This window comes from Thermobia domestica, chromosome 7 (genome assembly GCF_964235325.1).
Source record: "Thermobia domestica chromosome 7, izTheDome1.hap1.1, whole genome shotgun sequence".
Classification (NCBI taxonomy): Eukaryota; Metazoa; Arthropoda; class Insecta; order Zygentoma; family Lepismatidae; genus Thermobia; species Thermobia domestica.
In genome coordinates this window covers 233,494,421-233,518,367 of record NC_137460.1, presented here as the reverse complement: position 1 = coordinate 233,518,367, position 23,947 = coordinate 233,494,421, and the positions used below count along the sequence as shown (strand labels likewise).

At 37.3% G+C, this 23,947-nt stretch overlaps 1 protein-coding gene across 2 annotated transcripts in view; it reads right to left on the bottom strand.

The window, feature by feature from the left end:
- The window catches only part of LOC145690738 (GILT-like protein 1), a 146,759-nt gene that overhangs the window by 31,937 nt on the left and 90,875 nt on the right, over positions 1–23,947 (bottom strand). Inside the window, exon 1 of one of the 2 annotated variants that reach the window (XM_081765921.1) lies at positions 5,091–5,196. The exons of the other annotated variant lie outside the window; for it this stretch is intronic. Coding sequence (XP_081622047.1) covers positions 5,091–5,144 — 54 coding nt within the window. The 5' untranslated portion in view covers positions 5,145–5,196. Of the gene's footprint in view, positions 1–5,090; positions 5,197–23,947 lie in introns of those variants that run through there. 2 annotated transcript variants of the gene reach the window in all.

Below are 23,947 nucleotides of genomic sequence, written 5' to 3'. Positions count from 1 at the left end.
ACAGGAGTATGGTAATTCATCACCGGTGAATTTCCTTCTCCAAAATATTGAATTTTTAATTCGCACATTTTCCCGTCCCATGTTTATTTTTTCGCGTATTTTTGCAGTCTCAAGTTGGCCTATTTTTGTTCAGATATAATTATAGTATATATCTTAGAAATGATTGATTCTAGGAAAAAAAAAGGTCAGGATCTTTTTGTGTAGTGTTTTGCAAAGTACAATTTTCCTCATAACAATTTTCATCGAAAAATCCATAATTTTAGAGATTTAATTTTCGGAATTTAATTTTATCTGCACTTCTACGAGACACATGTTGCTTATATATGGGGGCGTACGGCACCATCTCAAGTACGGATGTTTCACTCCTACTTAAGTAGGATAGTATCGTCCAAGGATGTTGCAGTCCAGTTTTGGCATGGTGTTCCCATCACTCACATAGCAGACGGACATCGACGGGACGTCCGAGATTGATTCGCAATGAACATCGGAACATCTCGGGATCATCCGAATTTGCTTCCAGAACATGCATAGGACCTCCGCGGTATATCCAGATGTCCGCTAATATGCAGGAAAACGGGATATTCAACAGGACCTCAAAGGGATGTCCACTAGGGTGGATCGAAAAAAAAAAACTTTTTTTTTTTTCGAAATCGATAAAGGCTCACACAGGAAGAGTTGCCCGCCCATAAGAGTAGTTCACTGATTTTTTTTTTTTTTCACATTTTTCGGACAATGTCTTCCGGTGCCGCAATAGGCCTAAGCTTTTAGAAAAGTCAAAATATGCAACACGCATTACACAGTATGTAAACAGTCTGTTTTATCTTCCAATACGATTCGGAAGTAACATATTTTTCTACATGATCGTTCTTGAACTTTATGTGCTGAACTAACATCACTAATATGTATAGTTCCTTGCTTGTTTTTACAATAATAGTGCATTCATTAACGTCGAACCTGCGAAAAGAATAGGAACGATAAATGGAAACCAGACACGTAGCCAGAATTTCGTAATAGGGGTGGGTCCGTGACGAAATACTATGGTTATCGCACTAGGGGCTCCATCATTCTAAACTATTTTACTGACAACATATATTGGTTCGTTTAGTCAGTATTTCGTAATGGGGGGGGGGGGCGGTTCGAAATACTATGGTTATCACACCAGAGGCTCGATCAATCTAAACTATTTTACTGGCAACATACCCATATTGGTGTGTTAAGACAATAAAATGAGGATATCTTAGTTAGTATTTCAATAACAAACTATGGAGAAATCTCGAGTAAAAGAATATTTTAAAAGGTATTGAAAATAATATAGTCTTTCGAGGACATATGAACTGTGCTCTTCTTGTCTTCTTTCTTCTTCTTTTTCTTATCTTCGTTATATGCACAAGGATAGCAACGAGAATTTCTTTCATTGTAAAGACATCCTATAAAATGGATTAGTGTTGTCGCGAAATTGAAAATTTCTTTAACAAGTGTAACTGGAATCTATGTTGCCATGCTCAAATTCATGGAAGCTTCTCAGCTGCGGCAAGTGACCTGCCAATAAAGGCAGAATACCTATGATAATGATGATGCTCAAATTATTGGTAATTGTGAGCATTTCTTAAGTTCTACCTGAGAGTCTATTTGATCGAACCGGTTTATCGATCGTCATTTGTAGTCCATAGGATTAGCATGGAGCTAGATAGAATTCGAAATACTCCTTTACAATAATATTTTAACTTGACCCTTTCCCCTGTTTCTTCCACACAAAGCTCCTCATAAGAAAGAGTAACCAAACGCTTGCTGTAGCTTTATATTTTAAACGCTGAATATTCGTTTTTCTCGTTCCTTTTTGTTTCATCCCTCCCTAATATTTTTCATTTCTGGTTCCGAAGGGAAGGGGGGGTCTGGAACCCCGGACCCACCCCTTGGCTACGTGCCTGTGGAAACCAGATTCCATTGTTACGCACATCAACGCAAAGCGATACAGTTAGTGTTTGTTCCTGGTAGTGGGCGAATTCATGTTGAATGAACGACATGGCCGAAGGGGAGTTGGGTTGCTGGAAGGGGCTGTGCTTTGGTTTAGTGCAGTGTCGCCTGTGATGGAACAAGCATTGTTGCAAGACCAGCGAACAATGCGAAAAATTATTATAGGCGGCCTAGATGCTAAGAGTACAAGGTCTCTGCAAGCTGCCGACCAAAGCAAGGAGATGGAACAAAGGTCAAATACAGTGCCAACTGATTCGACTTTAAAGTCAAAGATTGAATTGGGAGTACCTACGACTTGTGATGATACATCGTAGGAGTCAAATACCATTGCATTGGGGTCTGATTTTGAACTACCAGCCTACATTCGCTGGCAGAAGACCACATAAACAGGATTCATCTTTCAAAAACATCTTCTGTAGCTTACAGAACAGGTGTTTCTGACAGACAAGCGGCTCTCATTGCTTCAACTGCGCTTCAGGATGCAGGAGTTATCGCAGAAGAATCTCTCCACAGCATTATAGATAGTTTGAAAATTAGAAGAGAATAAAAAAAAACACCTCTGAAGTACAACAAGATGAAGACAAGACGTGATTCAACGAAGACGAATGTGTTTTGTGCAATTTCATCTTAAAAAGTTTATGGTCCGTACTTCTTTGACGAAGGAACTGTGACTGGACAAACATTTCTACAAATGCTTACTATGTGGCTTATGCCACAGCTCGAACATGACAGTGCAAACTTCATCTATCAATTGGATGAAGCTCCATGTCACTTTCATCACAATGTCATAAATTTTCTCAACAACAGTTTGCCACACCGCTTAATAATGATCAGGCAATAATGATCATCAGCTTCTACGTTGGCCACTAAGATCACCGGACTTAGCCCCCTGCGATTTTTTTCTGTAGGGACATCTAAAAGATATTGTCTACAAACCCCCTCTACCCCAGGATGTGAAGGAACTGAAAGAGCGCATCACTGCTGCAGTGCAATGGGCGGAATTGGAATACCGAATAGATGTATGCAGGGTAACAAAGGGGGGACACATAGAACATTTGTGATGTACTATTTTCATTTTTTTTTATCACAAAAACTTGGAGAGTTTTAGCATTTAACTGTAAGATTTGAAGTTATTTGGATGATTAATAAAAAAGTTTTAAGGAGTTGTAATCGTTCACATTATTTTGAATCACGTTGTATATATTGTATGGGGAACTAACTGGTGAACTATAATGTTCTAATGTTCAATGTAATATTTTATTGAATATAAAGAAGAAAAAGAACGGGAATAAAGTTCCACGGAACGAACTCTAAAATCAAGTAGCATCACAGTTACTTTTCGTAATTAAAATGAATGGTCTTACTGTAATATGCTAACCATATTTCAAATATATTAAATGTATAATAAATAGGAATACCCAGAACTTTTCATATTGGTACCCGTATGTGTGAAAGCAATTAAAGCTAATCTCCTTTTGTTCAACATATTTACGCATTTTACGAGTTTTCTGCATTTTAAAAGAAAGAGAAAGTTATTTCAGTTGAAAAAATACAGATAACATTTTAGAATATATGACAATTGAAGGGAAAAAAATAATCATATAAGTGTGCATATCCAATATATACTCCTGTGATTTTGTCCTTTGGATTTTGTCCTCGTCAGAATTTTCTTTGCATTTTGACAGCTTGGATTTGATTCCCGCGCTCGTTACTACAACCATTTTATACATGAGTTCCGATCTGCATACAAACACGTTAGGAGTCAAGCTTGTCGGTGCTGCTTTTCCCTACAAATTTCCTCCTCACATAGAATTCCCTCTCTCCAAACATTAGGCAGAACGGGAATTTCCGTTCTGCCTACAAGTAAGATCTTTAAAATATTTTCTACAAGGCCTTTAGGGAGAGCTAGAATGAATCTTTTTAATATTGCACCTCCCTAGTTCCGAAAATTTTAGGGAGGTGTCCGAAAATTTTAGGGGGTGCTGGGGGATGTTAGGGGGTGTAGATAAATCACTGCCTGACAACATATGTACATGTCCATTTATAGACACAAGTGAAAGACGTCTTGATAAAAAAAAAAAAAATCAGCAAGGGTTACCATAAAGGGGAGATTTTTTTGATTATTTTTTTCAATATCTCGAACAGTTTGCAAGATTTGAGTCTACTTCCGGTTGGAGTTTCTAATTCATGTACGATCAGTGTTTTGTTTCTTCTTGCATGCTATATGTAATAAGCAAATACATCACATACACAATTAATTACTATCTCAGTTATATATGGAGTTCATTGGGCAGAACACTCCAAACAATAAAGGATTCATCTTAGACTGGAGAAATGGTTATTCTTAGTTTTTCATTATCATTTGGCCATGAAACAAACACCTGAGAGATATACAATCCCTGTATACAACTATGTGGTGTTATAATATATAACGCGTAGGATATGATGCTTTACTTTTAAAAAATTTCAACACTTCCAGTGTACCCCTAAAAAATATAATAAAGAAATTACGGCCATGTTTCTTAAATATTCAATTAGAACTCGACAATCGACACAAAATTTGCAATCGATCAGTGAAAACGGCATCTTTCTAGAGCCTATGGTTCCCGAGATCTCATTGTCGAAAGGATTGGTCACATACATACGAAAAAATATATGAATACATATGAACTTGACCACAAACATATAAACCTACCATTTTAATATATAGATATCTTCAATTTGTTCCCGCTGTCAGCATCTCCTGCTTTCGTAACTGACTACCCACCCATTCATCTACTGCCCTAACCAGGTACTGGTTCTCTTCGGCTATCTCAAACGAACAGCTAGGTAAGTGTTGCTAATTGGTTGAATTAGATATTAGCTTCATTTTGAGCAGCAAGGCTATATGACATGTGGAGCTACTGCTTAACGTGGAATTCAAACTACATTGATTCTAACCTGAGTCTCCCGCTCCAGAGTCGCGTACACTAGCTATATATCCAAGAAGAATCTTTAACAATGCGGCTAGATTTTTTTACCACTTTAAACCAGGAGTAAAGGAATAACTTGCGTCACAACTTCGAAGGATCAACGAAAGAATGAAACACATATTAGAACAAAACCATCTGTTTTACCTGACTGGTAAAGAAAAGTCCGACAAACAGCAAAAATGTAACTTTAGCGTCCATCCTCTCAGGTAGTGGATCAAGAACTGAAGTGCAAACTATGTAAAGTGACTTTTCAGTTAAAGTGACTTTAAAATTTTTTACCCATTTATATTTCACTGCATTGCTGATAAGATAAATGGTTTTTCCCTTTACATGTTCACCCCCCGCTTATATCACAACATTGTCAATACTATGTAGAAAATAAGCACAATCGTGTTTTAATTGTCAGAGTTAAAGTACTTTCGTAACAAAAGAAAAAAATCAAAAACAATTGACGAATCCCTCTTGAAGTGTAATGATAATAAATAATCTTCTTTTAAATGTTAATTTTCAAGGTCATTGTTACTATTAACAAAGAATAAAATGGACAAGTGTCTAAATTGAAACCCTCTCTATATCAAGTTGTGTAGCAAATTACGTAATTTTGAATACGTAAACATTATAGGTAGTATCTATTTCATTTTTTTTTTCAAAATAAGTCTTTAGAAATAATCGCTGTTGTATTTGCAATTCTTTACATTTTTAAGAAATCAAAGACAAATGGATTTACTTTTATTAATTTATGTTCCCTGTCATTTTCTTGACAGACAACTTATAAATTTTGATGATTCTAAGAATGTCAAGAACAACTCAATACGTTTGTTCACAAAAGATTGGATCCGTAGACATACCGATGACATCGTTTTAGAGAGATAAGCGTTAAAAGAAGGGCACAGAATATTTATTAAAGATTATAGCAATTACGAGTCAAATAAATCATTCGTTCATATAAGTGATACTGATAAGAAGGATTTTTTTCCTTAATTGAGCTGAAACAGGGAAAAGGGCAACTTTTTAAGGTTTGGTAAGGTTAAGGTTCGGTTTGGCAAAACTTCTTTATACGGTATATTTACTGTTTCTCAGTTGTCCGTCCAAGAGACACAAAATCTCAAAAACTACTTGATCCGTCACCATCAATTTTGACCAGGATTAGATTGTCAGAAAGAAGAAATGACGATTGTTGATGGATGTGATGCTTCCAGCAGAGATGTAGTGGGTCAAGTGAGTCAAGTTTTGTGAGTGAGTCAATGCGTCGTGACCCACTCTGACCAAACGCCCGAGACCCACTGTGACACAACGACCCACCATGACCCATTCTGACTCACCGACCCACTCTGCTCAGTGCATTATACATTGCATCTTCTGAACACAGATGAATTTGTCTACGTTTTACTTTCAAGGCTTACATTTTTCATACTTTTTCATTTGTTTGTATTTAGTTACCTGAGATAAGTACATCTAAGTGAAAAAAATAACTTCAGGTGCTTTTGGATATTGATATTTGTAATTGTAATAATAGCAATCTGGTAATTGTAATAATAGAATATTTGCCTTTCAAGACACAGCCTGTATGATTTGAGAGAACCTGACTACTGGGAAAAATATATATTTTTTAATCATCTCTAATATATGAATTATTGGATATAACTCTGTATGCGTGATCATCACGACCAAATAACGAAGACAAATGAAATGACTTTTCATATATAGTTAAACCCAAATTCCAACTGGGATGTTATCAGATCGCTTTCACGCTAAGGGGGAGTGTTTCTTTCAGAAACAATGTTCCAGGGAGTCACACTTAGTATTCCGGGGGCACTGCTGGTACTATTCTATTTATTATTATATTATAGACGTATTATTTTAGTCTCATCCGGAGGCAGGGGCACTGCCCACCAAAAACATGTCTGGAAGAAACACTGAGTGGAAGTCCGAATGTTTTCGAAAAATTGAATATTTCAAAAGCTGTTCAACTTAGGGAGCTGATATTCAATATATTAAGACCCACCGCTCACTGGCGACAAAACAATTGCACAACTATCTTGTCGCTGTCGCCTACAGTCAACAACTTCATGGAGAAAAATATTGTTGTTGCCACACCCTAGCTCACTGGCGACGGCAACAGAAAAATAGCCGGGCATTTGATATCACAATTTGGCAGGATTTGACACAGTACGATGGACTTTGAAGAATATGCTATTGCTTGTTGCGCTAATGCTGCATTTAAGAAGGAAAAAGGAAATACTGGGTGCATCTTATATACAGTGAGAGATTGCTGAAGGAGAGGTTTTACATGCTAAATAGTGATTTACACAATTATCCCTCGAAGTTCTTTAGCTACTGTGAAATGAATGTGATTACCTTTGATGAATGTTGTAGTAGCACCAGCAATGACAAAGATAAATACAAACTTCAGACTAGTTACCATCTGAAAAAAAAAAAACTATGTGAGTATACATTAGATTGCCTTGCCTGTAAAACAATCGTTAATAATAATCAGGCCGCCTGATGGGATTCAATAGGTCCATTTAGTTGTACTGCGATATCAGATTCAAAATCTAATAGTGCTCGGTGGAAAAGCGTTCACCTTTGGTGCGTAGGATCCTTGGTTCGATCCCAACTTGGGCCAATTGGGATTTATAGGGGAAGGCGAGGCGGAACGGGGTACGTAATATAAATAGTTATGTAAGAGTAATAAAAATGACAAGGGAATACTCAAAATGTAGTTAATATTTATTTGAAGCTTTAGGTACAAAAAGCACCTGTAGTTGGTTAATGTGTGTCCAAACCTAAGGACGCGCACGTGATTATCGAAAAATTTTTTTTTTTTTTTGTATGCACGTGAAAACACAGGGCACAATGGGTGGGGTACACTGAATTACGGCTGGCCGTACTTACAAACGTAAACATCTTCGTCGTCGTCATCACTATCTACACTTTCACACGAATTATGAGACCACACTTTGCACAGTATACATGGAATTCATCCCTCGTTGGATTGGGAATACTACCCAGCACAATAAAGGTATTTAGCCTCCTCTAATTAACTAGTGCTCAATTTCTTCTTCATTTTTGCTGTTGTCATCTCTCCTCCATACTCAAGTGCGTGATTTGTCCTCTTCGCCAGCTTCTCATTGCTTTACTGCTTCCTCTTCTTTCTTCCACCTTTTGCTCCCTCTTCCTTGGCTCTTGTTTCCAATACTACGATGACGTCAATATTGCTGTTTTTTCTCGTCTTCTGTTCAGTTTCCTGCTACAACTCTGGGGAAAGGTAAAATATCATTCGAAGACATGTGTAAAAATATTGTCACGTCCAGAATGTCTGTTCCTGAAGTTGGGCGTCGAAGGTCCTGGAATGGGTTCATCAAGAGGTCTACTTCCTGAAACCGTGGTTACGTTTGAGAGATGTGGTTCTGTGGATGATGTCGAAGGTCCTGGAGTCGGTGCTGCAAGGCAACAACTTCCTGGAACAGTCTGTATACTTTCCTCGCTGGTCTGGTTTATTTTGTTGGTTGCAATGTGATATTAGTAGGCCATTCTGTCCCTACCCCGTTCCGCCCCGATACACATGTTGGTGCTTCATATGGTGTCAGCGGTGACTGCGCGGGAAAGATTACATACTATAGTCACTAAAACATACAACAACTTTGATGCTCTGAAACTGTAGTTACGACTTCAGCATTCCGTGCATTCTTATTTTACCTATCTTCAGATTTGTATCTGTTGATATTGCAGCAGGCGTCGGAAACCTGAGCCAGGCACGTAGCCAAGGGGTGGGTCCGGGTGGTCCGGACCCCCCGCTTCGAGACCATATATGAAAAAAATTAAGAAAGGATGAAACAAAAACAAACGAGAAAAAGAATAATCAGCGTTAAAAGTATAAAAGTACAGCAAACGTTTGGTTACTCCTTCTTATATGGAACTTTGTGTGTAACAAACGGAAGGGGTTCAATCTAAAAATTGATATTATTTGAACGGACCGTTTCGAATTCCATTTAGCTCCATGCTAATTCTATGGACTACAAATGACAATCAATAAACCTGTTCTATCAGGTAGATTCTCAGGTAGAACTTAAGAAATGCCAACAATCATCAGAGCCTGGCAACATAAATTCCAGTTACACTTAAAGTAATTTTCAATTTTGCGGCAAAACTAATCCATTTTATAGGATGTGTTTACCGCCGAAAGAGATCTCGTTGCTATCTTTGACGGCATTAATCGAAGATAAGAAAAAGAAGACAACAAGAACCCAGTTCGAATTACCTAGGAAGACTGTATATTTTTCAATATTTTTTAAATATTATTTTACTTCAGATTTCTTTATAGTTGGTTATTAAAAAATTAATATTTCCTCATTTTATTGTCCTAACAAACTAATATGGGTGTGTTGCCAGTAAAATAGTTTAGATTGATTGAGCCTCTGGTGTGTAGCCAAAGTATTTCAAGTCATGACCCCCTCCCCTCATTACGAAATCCTGGTTAAACGAACCAATATATGTTGGCAGTAAAATAGTTTAGAATTATCGAACCCCTGGTGTGATAACCACAGTATTCCATGTCACGGATTCCCCCTATTACGAAATCCTGGCTACGTGCCTGCCTGAGCGACAACACTAAAACGATTCGCACGAGCCACACGTCTTCTCCAATACCGATGATGCTTTCTCTACGCACCGGTAGAGAGTCGACATTTAGTTTCCTGCTGCTTCCACAAGGCTGCAGCACCATATCGTGGAAATATGAGGGGTACCCTATTCCACCCGGCTTCCCAGTTCCGCTCCGCCTTCTCCTATCAGAATATTCTTGCAAACTTTTTTTATATAACGGTGGTAGAGCGCTTACCTCTGGTATATGCGGTCTCTGGTTCGATCCCGGATTAAGTAAGTTTGTGGTGGACACCATCGTCCTTGTGAGTTTTCTAGGGGTATTCCCGTTTCCTCCCACTTTCTCATTCCGCCAATTCTTCCATTATCATTCACTTGTTTTACTCTTCGTCTCCCTTAGTCTAACGGATATAATCGTGCAACATTAAACTCAAAGATCTCATTTCATTGTTTTTATATTATGTTTGGTGTTTCCCTATTTCCTCAATTAATTTTTCATTGTGAAAATGAAATGAAATCTTTAGTTTTACGTCCCACGGTTATGCCGGTTAGGCTAAAGGAGAGGGTGATGATGAGAGATGAGTGAAAATGGTGGAATGAAGAAAGTGGGAGGAAACGGGAGAACCCCGAGAAAACCCACGCACACGGTGTTTGTCCACCACAAAGTTCACTTGGCGGGGGCTGGGATCGAACCCGGGACCCCAAGCACCAGAGGTGAACGCTCTACCACTGAGCCACCGCGGCCCCTAAATAATTTTTCATTGTCTTCATCGCTAGTTAAAGCTTCCACTGCAAACACTTCTTTTCAAGCGCTGCACACGGAACAAATTGTTGCGAGTAAAAACTTATAGAAAACATTTTTTTTTTTAATCTCCCTGCATGGAGGCACCTCGGCAACTTTTCTGTCGCCGTCGTCGCAGTGAGAGGACTTCCATAAGACTCAATACTTTTTTAGGACTACCGTTCTGCATTCTGTTGTCGAGGTGCCTCCATGCAGGGAGATAAAAAAATAATCATTTTCAATTTTCTTTCCATTTCAAATATATAAAAATTAAAAAACAACTGTACAGTGTAAAAGTGGCTCATTGTAGAACACTAAGAATACGCGGGAACAACGAAGAAAGCCAAATTTTATTTTATGGCTATACGCAGAACATCTGAGAATACAGTTACGGTACAGTGTTGTCGGATTGCCGCTTTTGTTAGTTATTTGCGGTCGTTTTATAGTTTCGTTGTTATTGTTATCTTTTGATTCGAATAATTAGTATTCCCGTTCGTTTTATACTTATTTATACTACTACTACTACTACTACTATTATTATTATTATTATTATTATTATTATTATTATTATTATTATTATTATTATTATTATTATTATTATTTGTCACTCATTCACGCTACCTTCAAAAGTTTGATAGCATTCGCGTAAGTAGGATAATTTGCTGGGGAGCCATGGCCCTTTACTTCTGAAAATTACAAGAACCTTTTGAGCCTCTTCCCCCGCCCTCATTGTTAATGTGGTTACTTCCACATTTCAGATGGGTCTCTCGCTGTCGAAGAAATGATTCGCAGAACATCATGACTTGCTTTTAACTTACAGACCTTCAACAAGGCCGAAAACTAGTGCACGCTTATTCTGAGTGTGAATTTATTAAAAAGAAGAAGAAGAAAAAACCTCTCATGACAATGATAAAGTTAACCACAATGGAATACATGTCTATAGGAAGCCGTAGATGCACATACTTGCATGAACAACTTACATGAAAGATTTGTTTCATCATGCATATTGGAAAAATGTTTTGCCCACACACATACCTACTTGCTGTCCAACTTACAAGAAGAATGAATAGGATGAATAAAGGGGGGAGGGGCCGTTGCCATAGAAACAAACGTTTCCATAACAACGAATCCTGTCACTGCTTGTCAGTCTAAAACTGTTTGAAGAAAAGAATAAGTCGTAAGTGGGAATCCTTCACCCCTGGTGGGGATGTTCATGAAGCTATCAGCTTATGTCTAATTACGTTGGAATATATTAGCCGTTTCTTAATTTTGAACATACTAGATTCGATCGAAACGAAAAAAAACTTTTTATCGGACTTCTAAAGAGAATGAAATAAAATAACTAAATACATGACCGTGTTTATTATCTCTAGGATTCCCAGTCACGACCCCCCTTTTCAGTTTTATTAAAAAATAAAAATATAGAAGAAGAAGATGAAAAAAAAGGAAAAGGAAAATAGAAGAGGAAAGAGGTAAAGTAAGAAGGTAATAAAAAGGAAACTGTTACTGCATATTTTGAAAAATATGGTAAAGAAAGTGAATAATTATCGAATTCCAATAGCTATTGGGTTAATATTTGGTATTCAGGTGATTAAGGGTAGACACATGTTAACCCATACATCCCCGATCTAGATCCATTTAACCCCAACTACCAAATTATCCCGATCTAGATCCGAGATAGATGAGAAAGTTTAAGTTTACAGTTTATTCAATGTTTCCAGAAGTTCCAGACTAATATCCAATATTTGAAAAATAAAGGAAGAAGTTGATGGCATGTTAGAATCGACCACAAAGAAAGGAAAAAAAAAATCAGAGTATCACATATTCGTAGAAGATTTTGACTTTCACAGTTCTCCCATGCTGATCATTCGTTCAGGCTACTTCAGTCCTTTTTACTTCCTTCATAGAGCCAACTTAAGTTAGTATTAACATTCAATGAGTTTAATTGATAACTACCATTAATTATAATAAATCACACATATATGTCAAAATAACGGATGCACTTAATACTAAACCTACATTTCACTCACACACACATTCATACAGGACAATGTATACTTCGGGTTGTATTTAGTTAAATTAAACTAACCTAACTACATTACTATATACATTTATTACATTTCAATAGAAGAAAAATTAGTTGGACATAACAGGGAAAAATTTAATACATGGAAAGAATGTTTCATTAACATGCATAGAAATTCGCTAATTTTATCAAGACCAAATAACACATTTCTCTTCCTATATATATATTAAAAGTTGAATTACATGAAAGAGAATTTGACAAAAAAAAATGAAAAAAACAAAAATAAGGAGATTCACAGATCAATACATTTAGGATTCAGTGTAATGAATATATATATATCATTGCGGAAAACGAAAGAAAAAAAAATAAATTAAAAAAAATATATATATATATAATTGGTTAATCATTCTAAAAAAAAAATACTTTAATAGCAGTTTATTAGGTCTCTGTCCCAAGAGGAGACATTTCGACGATTTTATGAGTCTCTGTTCTCACATCGATAATAGCTCCTTTTTCCAACTCTCTTTTGCACTGTGGTTTGTGTCCATGAGAGTGTTTAATTGTTTTTGTTTTAGCTATAGACAAATAGTCGCTTCATATCACATATATATTTATATTTCTCATTTCGTCACTCGACGCACTCAATATAAAATTTCAAAGTTTATCAAGGTTAAAAAATTTTGAATCCAGTCACAGACATTGAGAACATATTTCCATATTCCGGTATTCACATTAAGTTATCAACTGAATTTCTCTTCATTCAATTTAAGACCAGTAATTTTCTTTATAGTATAGATCTTGTAGTCAAAAGATTCTAGTCACTGAATAGTTAAATTTCTGATCGTAGGGGAAGGATTTGTTTCAGAGTCTACTGATAGAAGATTCGTTGGTGGGGCACACTGTTTCGTAGGTTATTAATTTCACTTTGATCTTGCGAAATAAATTTGGATGAGGATTAGGGTTATTTTACTTATCTTACGACCTGCTACTCGTTTTACTTACATGCGGTATTTCACATTATATTCAACTTTAATAGTTACAGACATCAGTAACCACTCAACAAAATGTAATTTATTACAATATACGCGGTAACGCTATATATCACAAATAGTTGGTAAAGGTCGGGTGTCAAAAACCTATGGCAACCTAAACAAAACCAGGGTAAATACCGAGCCCATTACATACATACTCATATATATATATATATATTCATATTATTCAATACAATAAATTTTACTTTAATATCCATCGTAGTATTTTGTCGACGTTTAAATTCTACATAACCGTTCATATTCGACAAGTATTCATATTATATAAATATTTATATTTTATTGGCTCAAAGACAAAAACAAAAACCCTGACTATCAAAAATTCACTTTTTTTTTCATAAGGTTGCAACATTGTAATTTATATGTATAAACCCGATAATCAATAATCATTTTCAATTTACTAAAGATCCGCGTAGATATATAAAAAATAGTTAACATAAGAGGTGGAAATGCAACAAAATGAGCAGGCACGTAACTTTTAAAACTATGTAAGCACATATATAGATGTATATATAAAAAAATCAATGTTATTGGAAACTAGTGGGCCCAGACTACTAATACATACACACTATATGACCAATCAATAGAAATAAAAACCAGTAATCAGTTGTCAATGGATATAATTTGTATGATCCATGAATAACGAATGTTTCTAGGAATCCGAAAGCATAGTGTACCTTCCCATCAATTTCTCCAGTGGTGGATTGAATATCGCGAAAATGGTCCTGAGATGTGCTGCAATACCTTCACGAATTGCATCCCTCGATGTCTCAGTTAGTACATACGGTCGAAATAAGTGATATGGAATATTATACATTTTCATGAGTTTCAGAAACCAGGGGGGGGGAAGGTTGAAAAAATAAAAAAATCTCGAAGTAATGAAGACAGAGAGAGATAGAGAAGAAGGAAGACGAAGAATAGTGGCGCCAAAGACTTAAGTGGGAAATAACTAACGCTACAAAGACAGAAATCGAATTTCGCTCTCAACAAAATCCATAGCCAAAATATTCTTAACATGCCAAAAGGGTGGTCTACTCAAATACGTAGACTCAAGGAACGCCCTGCTGCCAAGGATGCAAGTTCTGTGTCCATCAGATCCCAATCCCACAAGAATTTGGTTGTAAGATTGAAATCCGATCCCCGTATCCGGCCCAAACCAGCAGGTTCCCGGAAATCGTCCGGAAGGTTAGAGAAGGCGCTAATTTAGAATTTCAAGAAAAGAAAAAAAAATCATCCGACCTCTTGGAAACTAGAAGATTCCAGAATAGGTATGAAATTAGAGTAATAGCTAAGGTATCCCTAATTAGTAATTCGCCAAAATAAAAAAAAAATTAAATAAACTGAATTTTGGATCGGTGATTTCAATAACCAAAACATCACCGATGGCTACCCAGCGCAGACATGCCACCGTCTGGGACGTGGTTAATTTCCCTCATCTAATTAAACTAAGAAAAGACATGAAAAATACTCAAGGGGACTAGGGGTCGACGTCCGGGTACGCTATCCATGAATATTAATTTAGTAGCAGTTAATTTAATCGGATAGTCCGAACTGAGTTATATGAACACTGCACAATAAATAAATAAGGTAAGCAACGAAAAAAAAAAATCTCGGAGAGGCAATGAATGCTAAAGGTACAAATGACCGAAACCTGTACTTTTCGATGATCACAGGATATAGCAGTTGGTTTTCTTAATTATCATTTCTGTCAACCTTTAGAAGTAATTCCCACATGATGCTACTCTATCTATTGAAAGGCTTAAGATCTGGGGCTGTTGTTAGGAGGTACATAAATGCAAAGTAACACACAATTCCCAACTATAATTTACTATCCAAGTAGCAAACTCGGTTGGATGAATGCACTGGTGTGGAAGTCAAAACGCGAGAGATTTTTTTTTTCTCTTTCTTTCTTCGTAAACATATTCATATTTTCACTATATAAAATTCACTAGGCCTATCCATTTAAATATAGGGGTTGTCATCTCGTTCATATTATATATCATATTATTAACATATCATTACATTCATTCATTATCTACTAATTTCCACACGAAGTAATATTTTATAAACACCCTATTTCGTACATTTTACACGCAGGCCATACACATATTTACATTACGCAGTAATAAATATATATATATATAACTATCACAATCTATCACGCTCAAACCACCACACGATCACATTCATCGAACCACGTACTCTTTATTTCGAAACACCCAAATTGTATTTACCTTGCAGGTTTTTAAAAAAAAAAAATCATACATGGATTTACGGAAAGTTAAATTGTCAACGATTAATCTATTTCTGATTTGTTGATAAAACTGAAGCAACAATGGAATTTTCTACAGCTACGGGAAAAGAGAATTTAATACTACATTTTTAAACAAACAGTAACAGCATATGGGCTTTACTTCTATTAAGAAAATAGGTGTTCTTTATTTCAGCGGATTATTCATTAACTACTGGACCTAGCAAGCTGAAATTTTCAGTACAGTAAGATCTCATGCTATTTTATACGAAGGTATACTCATCCGAACCGAAAACCATGTCCACGGGAAGTAATTTGAGAATAAATGACTAAAATCCAACAACCTAGATCACTAAGTTATGCGATGTCGTATTGTCAACAAACAATTGAGTACCGAAACCGGACGCTGTGGCGCTGTAGTGGAGGCATAATTTACCGTATACTGAAATCTATACTTGTACTTATTAATCAGAAATTTAATATTTACTCTGGTTTATTTATGTTAGCAAAATGGTACTAAATTAAAGCATATTTATACACTGTCCAAATCGAAAATTCACACACTCACACAAAACTACTAACTACATACACCACTGTTAATACTATACATAAAACAACTAACTAAACCAAACATGCACCATTTAGTTACATGCATGTTGACAAAATAAATACTCCCTTCTGATATATACCGTCGGCTCTATTTAAGTTAAAGGGGGGTCAAAAATGAGAAAAGTAACACTAGGTCTAATTGACCTGACCAATTGTTTACATAATGATTGCCAAAAATTGATGCCCTGGGGGCACCTTAACGAAGTTTATGTAGGGACCCTTCCCCTGAAAGGGGAAAAGGCCCTAAAACGAACAATAACTAACCCATTCCCCCGCTAGAACTGGTTTAATTCAGAAAAGGGGATAGGAGCCCTTTTGAACTAACTTAAGCTGCCATTATGATTATTTACAGTACTATCAAACCTACTACATACATGCAATTACGAAATAAATAATGATAAATCACATTTACTGTATACACGACCAACATGCACTAATCAGGTCGTAATTTCCCTAATCCGTAACTGAGTTTTTTTAAAAAGGTCAGACAATCACTCTCATAAACTGTCTATGCTTTGGCTTGGATGATGAGCAATATGGCGTCAGAAAAGCTGGTTCCTATTTCTGCTTTATTTTACAGTTCACTTGACGAAAAATGGAAGTTTGTCAGCTCCTAAATCATTGTCAGTCTTTAAATATTAAGTTACATTAAATGTTACCTTAGTTTTCCTTGAAAATTTGAGACCTTCCCGAAAAATATGTGGCAAGAAAATCACAAGCTGCTCCTACTAGTGTGTCTTCAATTATTCTAATAACATTGCGCCGAAAAAGCCAGAGGTAGGAGAATTCCTCCAATCAGAACGAAAACTTTAGCCGCGGAAATTACAAAGCGAATGGAAATTTGGTAAATCCAGATATAACCGGATCTGAAAGTGACTATGGACTACTGAGAGGGGGTGAGGGAAAAATTAGGTACCTGACTAAATTCTACATTGGTCTGAAATTAAGAAAATTTATATCCAATGACAGAACTATGTTTCGGTATGACGTCAGAATGGTAAACCTTGAAACTTTTCAACTTATATATCAGAAAATGGGATTTACACTTAATCAAAATGTAAATACATATATTATACAGTGGGAATATGGTTATTAATGAAACCTTTCGATTCATTGTATTCAATTCGAAGTAAAGGGAGTAAATAAATTGTGTAGCTAAACCGAAATTGAATGAAAAAAAAATTACTAGGTACAGGGTGCGTGAAAAAAAAAATTGCCATTACTTTCAACTGTAATGGTACATTACAGTTTTCCCCGGCCCATTAACAAAATTTTGTTAGAATAACAAAATTTTGCTAATTTGGAATACTAACTACTGATGCTTGTTAAATTAACACACTCATTCATCTCATTCAAACATTACCAGTCACACTAGGACAGTATATTATATCTACTTGGGGTATTGCGCGAGTAATTCACTACGTTTATCTTCTGTACAATTAAAAATCTTTAAATTTCGAAAATTGTGAGTTCCGATACTTTCGCCTTTGAGATTATGCAAAACAGCGCAGTTTTTTAACAATTTTTTCACGACAAACGGGCCAGTGAAAATTTTCATCCATTTGGCGGATTCCTGCTTTATTATTGACGATAAGTTGTGTAATTTCAGCATTACTAGTTGACCTTCTTCCAGAGTAACAGAATGTGTTGATCGTTTACTAGAGTTTCGCGAATTTATATCTATCTCAGTAAATTTAAACCTATTTTCAACGGAATCTAATTGTTTTGGCCATGGGAACACCTTCCGGTAGTTGTCAACAGCAGAGTAACTCAGAAAGCGTTCCGCCGGCGTGCAACCAATACTTGAGCAATAAGAATTATTAAGAAGGTCCTGTATTTTTACAAGATATCTATTCCAGGTGGTTTGATCTTCATTACACCATAACCGAACTAACCTATTGAGCTCTTTATGGCTGCGTTCTGTTATGCTGTTACCCTGAGGAGAATAGCTAGCTGTTTTCTTGTGTTTAATTTTATACTTAGCACAGAAATCCTGCCACAGTTTGGACTGGAACTGTGGTCCCCTGTCACTTAAGAATTCTTGAGGGTATGGTAAAAGGTGAAAGTATCTTCTCTCTAGTACCGTTATTATTTCTTTGGTATGAGCTTTTCTGAGCGGAAGAAAAGTAACAAAACGAGAGTAAATATCTATTAATGATAAAATATAATAGTATCCCTGGCTAGGTGGTAATTTCCCGATAAGGTCCACCCCCAGAGTCTCATGGGGTACATTTGCTCTTATGTGATATTCTTGCTGAGCTATGGTTCGGTTTGTGAACTTTGTTTCCGCACATTGGATACAGTTTCGGATGAAATTTTTTATGGTAGATTTTTGATTTTTCCAATAAAAGATTGCGCGACAAAAGCGATAACATTTTTGAACTCCAAAATGACCTGTGGAGTGAACAATACTGATAATTTGGTGAATACAAGCCTGAGGTATTACTAAAAGCCATTTTTGAACTCGCAACGGTTTTATGTACATTAACCCACAATGCATTGCGATTCTACTCTGATTACCACTATTTTCATATCGCTTTAAGAACGTTTGACATAATTCATCAGTTTCCTGATTTTTCTTGATATGATGTAAATCAATGTCAGCATATTGTGTTTTCGTTAGGAAATGCACATAATGGGTTTCGGGTTCAAGCAATACCTCGGGCGGATACCTACTAAGTGTATCGGCGATAAAGTTCTCGCGGCCTGGACAGTGCTGAAATGTTAAGTCAAATTTTTGTAATTTAAGTAAGATCCTGGTGGTTCTTGGTTCAAGGTTCTTCTGAGTGAAAGCATGAGTAACTGCTGCATTGTCGGTATGAACATACGTGATACGACCCATAATATATTGTTCAAAGTGCTCACATAGGAACAGAACGGACAGTAGTTCTAACTGAGAGATCGACAGAGACAACTCGTAAGGCTTTACCCGTCGACTAGCATATCCGATGACATTAGGATCTTCTTGACCTGCTGGATATTGTGCAAGATAGCCAGCCAGATTTTCCATACACGCATCACTGTGTATGTGAAATGACAGGGAGAAATCTGGCTGACTTAGAGCAGGCGGATTGCTAATAAGCTCTTTTAACTTATGGAAAGTTTCCAATGTTTCATCGTTCCATGTGAATTTTTGATCCTTTTTTAGTAGTTGATATAATTTAGCGGTAAGTCCAGAAAAATTTGGTACGAACTTTCTCCTCCACCCTATGAGGCCTAGGAACTTTTGTAATGCCTTCTTTGATTTCGGAACCGGAAAACAACGAATGGGTTCATTTAATTTAGGGTCGACCCTTATCGTTTTGCCACTAATGATATGACCTAAAAATTTTATCTCCCGTGCAAAGAACTTACATTTTTGAAAATTTAAGGAAAAATTTGCCCTCTTGAAAATTTCAAAGGTTCTTTCTAAATGAGATAAGTGTTCTTCTTCCGTGACCGATTTTACCATAACATCATCAAGGTATAGAACTACAAAAGAACGAGTTGAGTCGTTGAAAAAATTAGTCATAACGGATTGAAAAACAGCAGGACTGCTCTTCAATCCCTGTGGCAGAACGGTAAGGCAATATTGCCTTCCTTTATACACAAAGCTAGTACACTGATATGATTCTTTGTGTAAACTGATCCCATAATAGGCACTAGATGCATCAAAAGATGAGAACCAAGTGGCTTGTGAAACACGATGTAATAAATCGTCTATTGGTTCAACCTGTGCTTGTGGAGAAATAATTTTTGAGTTGGTAGCCCTGAGGTCCAAAACGGGACGTACGCCCCCAGAGGCCTTTCTGACAACATGAATAGGATTTCTGTATGGGGACATCTGTTCTATAGCAATTCCTAACCGTAACCACTTATTTAATTCGGCCTCAAACTCGGGTTGCATTGCTTGTGGGACAGAATAGCACGGTCCCACAACTGGTTCGTTATCTTTTAGTTGAATTTTGTATGGAGGCGCATTAACACGACGTGGGTACTCGGAGAAGAGAGATCTGTACTGTAATAATAGTTTACGGAGACCTGATCTAATTGGTGGTGGTAAATCATCTCGAGTAGTAATGTAAGTGTCGATGTCTTGTGGAGAGACATTGCATTCGGCATTCAGGAATGGATCCAGCTGATCGTCCCTGTTAACCTCTCCTCCATTGAGAGGTGTCACTGCACAGGCAGCTTGACAGATAAACCTGGGGTCAAGCATGGGCTGATCCATCACTGGCCGCCCTGACTCACCGATTGCAATCTCTCTTTCCGGTATTCCCACTAACATTACATTTGGTTTATTAGTTGAAACAGTAACTGCATTCCCGAGACTATCTTTCATACGAATTTCTTTCTTTTCACGGTCGATGATACAATGAAACTTATCTAAGAATGGGCAACCCAAGATTAAATCCGTTCGCAAGTATTTAATAACAAAAATAGCTATTTCAAAAATATGGTTTTGAATATTAAGATTGAAATTTTGAACCCCTTGAACTGAAAAACTTTCCTTCCCAGCAAATGCACCCAGTGTAAGACCCGTGTACGGCCTTAATTTTGCAGAAGGGAAGCGCTGTTTCAATCTTCTCCACACCTCCCAGTCCATTAGGCAGAGCTCCGAACCACTATCGATGGTAGCAACAAGTTCAACGCCACCGATACTTCCTTTTAGGCTGGGAGATGCCGAGAAATAACGTTCTTCCCCCACCGCAAATGGCTCTTCATCGATTACGAATTTTATTATAAATTCTAAGGAATTCGGCGAAGGGTATTCTTGTATCTGAAACTCGGATTTACTATTATTAGAATATTGCATTTTGTGGTTAATGGGGTGTATGTACCCGCAGTTATCCTCCCCCATTTCATCAGGTAACTGCGGCGTTAGTTTGTCGACTTTACCGCAGTTTCGCGACTATCACTCCCATTTAATATTGTTCTAGGCTCACCGTTACCACGCACTTGCGAATGGATTGAATTCTGGGGTCGATTTACATTATTGTTACTATTATTGCTATTATTATTGCCCTGACTATTACCGTTCTCCCTTCTTCCGTACGTCCTGTTAAAATTCCTCCTGGTGTTATCGCCCCTATCCGGGTTCGATGCCATATTGGTACGGTCATAGGGACGATAACTCCGGCGATTGTTGAACATGGGCCGATTCCTAAATAGTCGCCGGCCATTATTGTTGTTTTCTGAGCCATACCCACTAGGATAACGAGATCCAGCTTGGGTATAACTCAGGAAATCTGTCTGGCAACTTGCCGTTACCTTCGTCTTCGTCGGTTTTAGAATCTTTGCCTGTCGGGCGAAGTATCGTTTTGGTGGACCACCAACTTCCTTACCGCACAAGGCAGCTAAACGTGAGGTGACTTCTCGCACCGTTTGGCACAAGTGGGACGCTATGGCCCGGGACTCATCGGGTGGAAGAGCGTTAACTATAATATCTACCAGTTCGGCCTGAGAGGGATGTTCAGCTATCTGATAATATAGTTCGATAATTTTCCAAGCATAGTCCAAGAGGGATCCATACTTGGAGCGATCATACCGGAGTGATTGTAAGTTTCTTTTTTGGAGTCGTTCGATGTGCTCATTACAATATTCTTCTTTGAAAAGAATCAAAAAATCACCGAACGTCCGGATTTGGTATTTAACCGAGGCAAACCATGCGCCCGAAGCGGCGATCAAACATTTTTCAACTATTTGTAGGCGTTCTCCATCAGTAAGTTTGTACATGTCTAGATATTGCTGCAATCTTCGCAGAAAAACTCTAGGTAACCCGTTAGTAATGTTCCCATCGAAAGTGGGAAAACGTTCAATATCCCGGAGGGAAACTTTAGAGCTCATACTATACGGGGCAGAAAAAGAATCTAGTGGAATCAACGCATTATCCTGAGCGGTTGGGGTTGTCACCGGATTTGCCACCGACGGAGTGGTCACTGAACTGAACGCTCCCATATGACCAAGAGAGGTTTTATAATTAGTATTGACCATGTAAGGTTCGAATTTAGGACCCACCACTGCAGTAACTGACGGTCCGGCACATCTCCTTTCCCCTCCTGGCAGCACGCTGTAAGATTGTACCATTCCAAAAGTAGAGTGAGCATTTACGCTAGTGACTGTTGTAGTCACAACACTCGACTGCATCGGTACATCGAAATTACTCAACCATGATTTCGAGGTTGGCTGATGCGGGGGACAATACATGGTTGTGTCCCGTGCATCAGGCAACACTTGACTCTTTCCCGGGAGGACGTTACTCGTTTCTGGGAAATTTTTCCCTATAGAATCGCTATCAGGAAAAGGATAGGAGATGTCAGACTTGACGATTTCCAGTTTAGTAATCTTCCCCTTAATACTGTCTACCTCAGTTTGAATTCGACTAATTCTTTGATCAACCGACTCTAGTTTAGTTTCTATTGATAGGTCGGATATTACAACATTCAATTTACTTATTTCAGCCTGCTGCTGTTCAACCTTTCGTTCGATGTCACCAAATCTTTTGTTTGTACCCTCAAACCTTACATCTATTTCGTTTAGTTTCTCATTTGTTTCGTCTCTGAGCTGCTCGGTAGACTGTTGGGCCTGGTATCTAACCTGCTCCAATTCAGTAGACGTTTGCTCTTTCAATTTACTAATCGAAGAGGCAAAGTCTAAACAAATCTGGTCAAACTTATTGTTTAATACCTCGAATCGAGCGTCGGTCTCTCGTTTCGAGGTATCAAACTTCTCATTTATCTCACGCCTTAAGTTTTCACTATTCTGATCTATTTTCTGATTTATCTCACGCCTTAAGTTTTCACTATTCTGATTTATCTCACGCCTCATTTCTGTATTATTTTGTTCCATGTTAGAAAATTTTTCATGCATCATTTCCATCATCTGGCGAATTAATGCAGACGTGTCAGACCCTCCAGATGACATTCCTTCCTTCGGGTTTGCCGTCTGATCCCGAGAATCACTGTGATTTTCATCTTTTTCCTCATCGTCGAGGTCAGATATCTCCGCTGGAGATATTTGGCCTCGGTCCTTTTCACAGTCCTCACAATATTTTTCTATTTCGCCGGTTTGCACCTTTTCTGCATTTTCAGCAGTGTCATCTAAATTGGAACAAGCAAAGTGGATCCATTTTTGTCCACAACCGGTGCATCTAATTAATCTTCGCGGGGCTCGAGATCTTTTCTCTCTTTCATTTAATGTGCATTGAGTGCACGTGATTTCACACTCGCCCTGTGACACCACAACCTTTTTTGTTGCCATAGTTTTGAGACACTCTACACTTTACAAAAGACAAGATATATATAGCAAAAATACACATATACTATAAAATACTTATTTGCTATCCAGACAAGTATTATTCATGACTTAAAGGACTCCCATTCTCTTTCCTTCCTTGAAACCCTTCTAGCGTTTAATTCTAATTTTAGAAAAAATTTTGACACTCCTTCTCTTTTTCCCCCTTAGAAAAGGAAACAAAAATGACAAAGTAGCCAACGACTCTACTTATTTCATTTGACTATAAAATTTCTCTTATTAATTTCAATGTTATAATCAATTCAACATGCCTTCAACGTCACTCTTTGACATTCTTAAAAAAAAATTCAAATCTATCGGTCGCCATTTAAACTGAGATCCGTTGCCATGGAAACAAACGTTGCCATGACAACCATTCTTATCGCGGTTCACCAATTCAAACTGATTGGC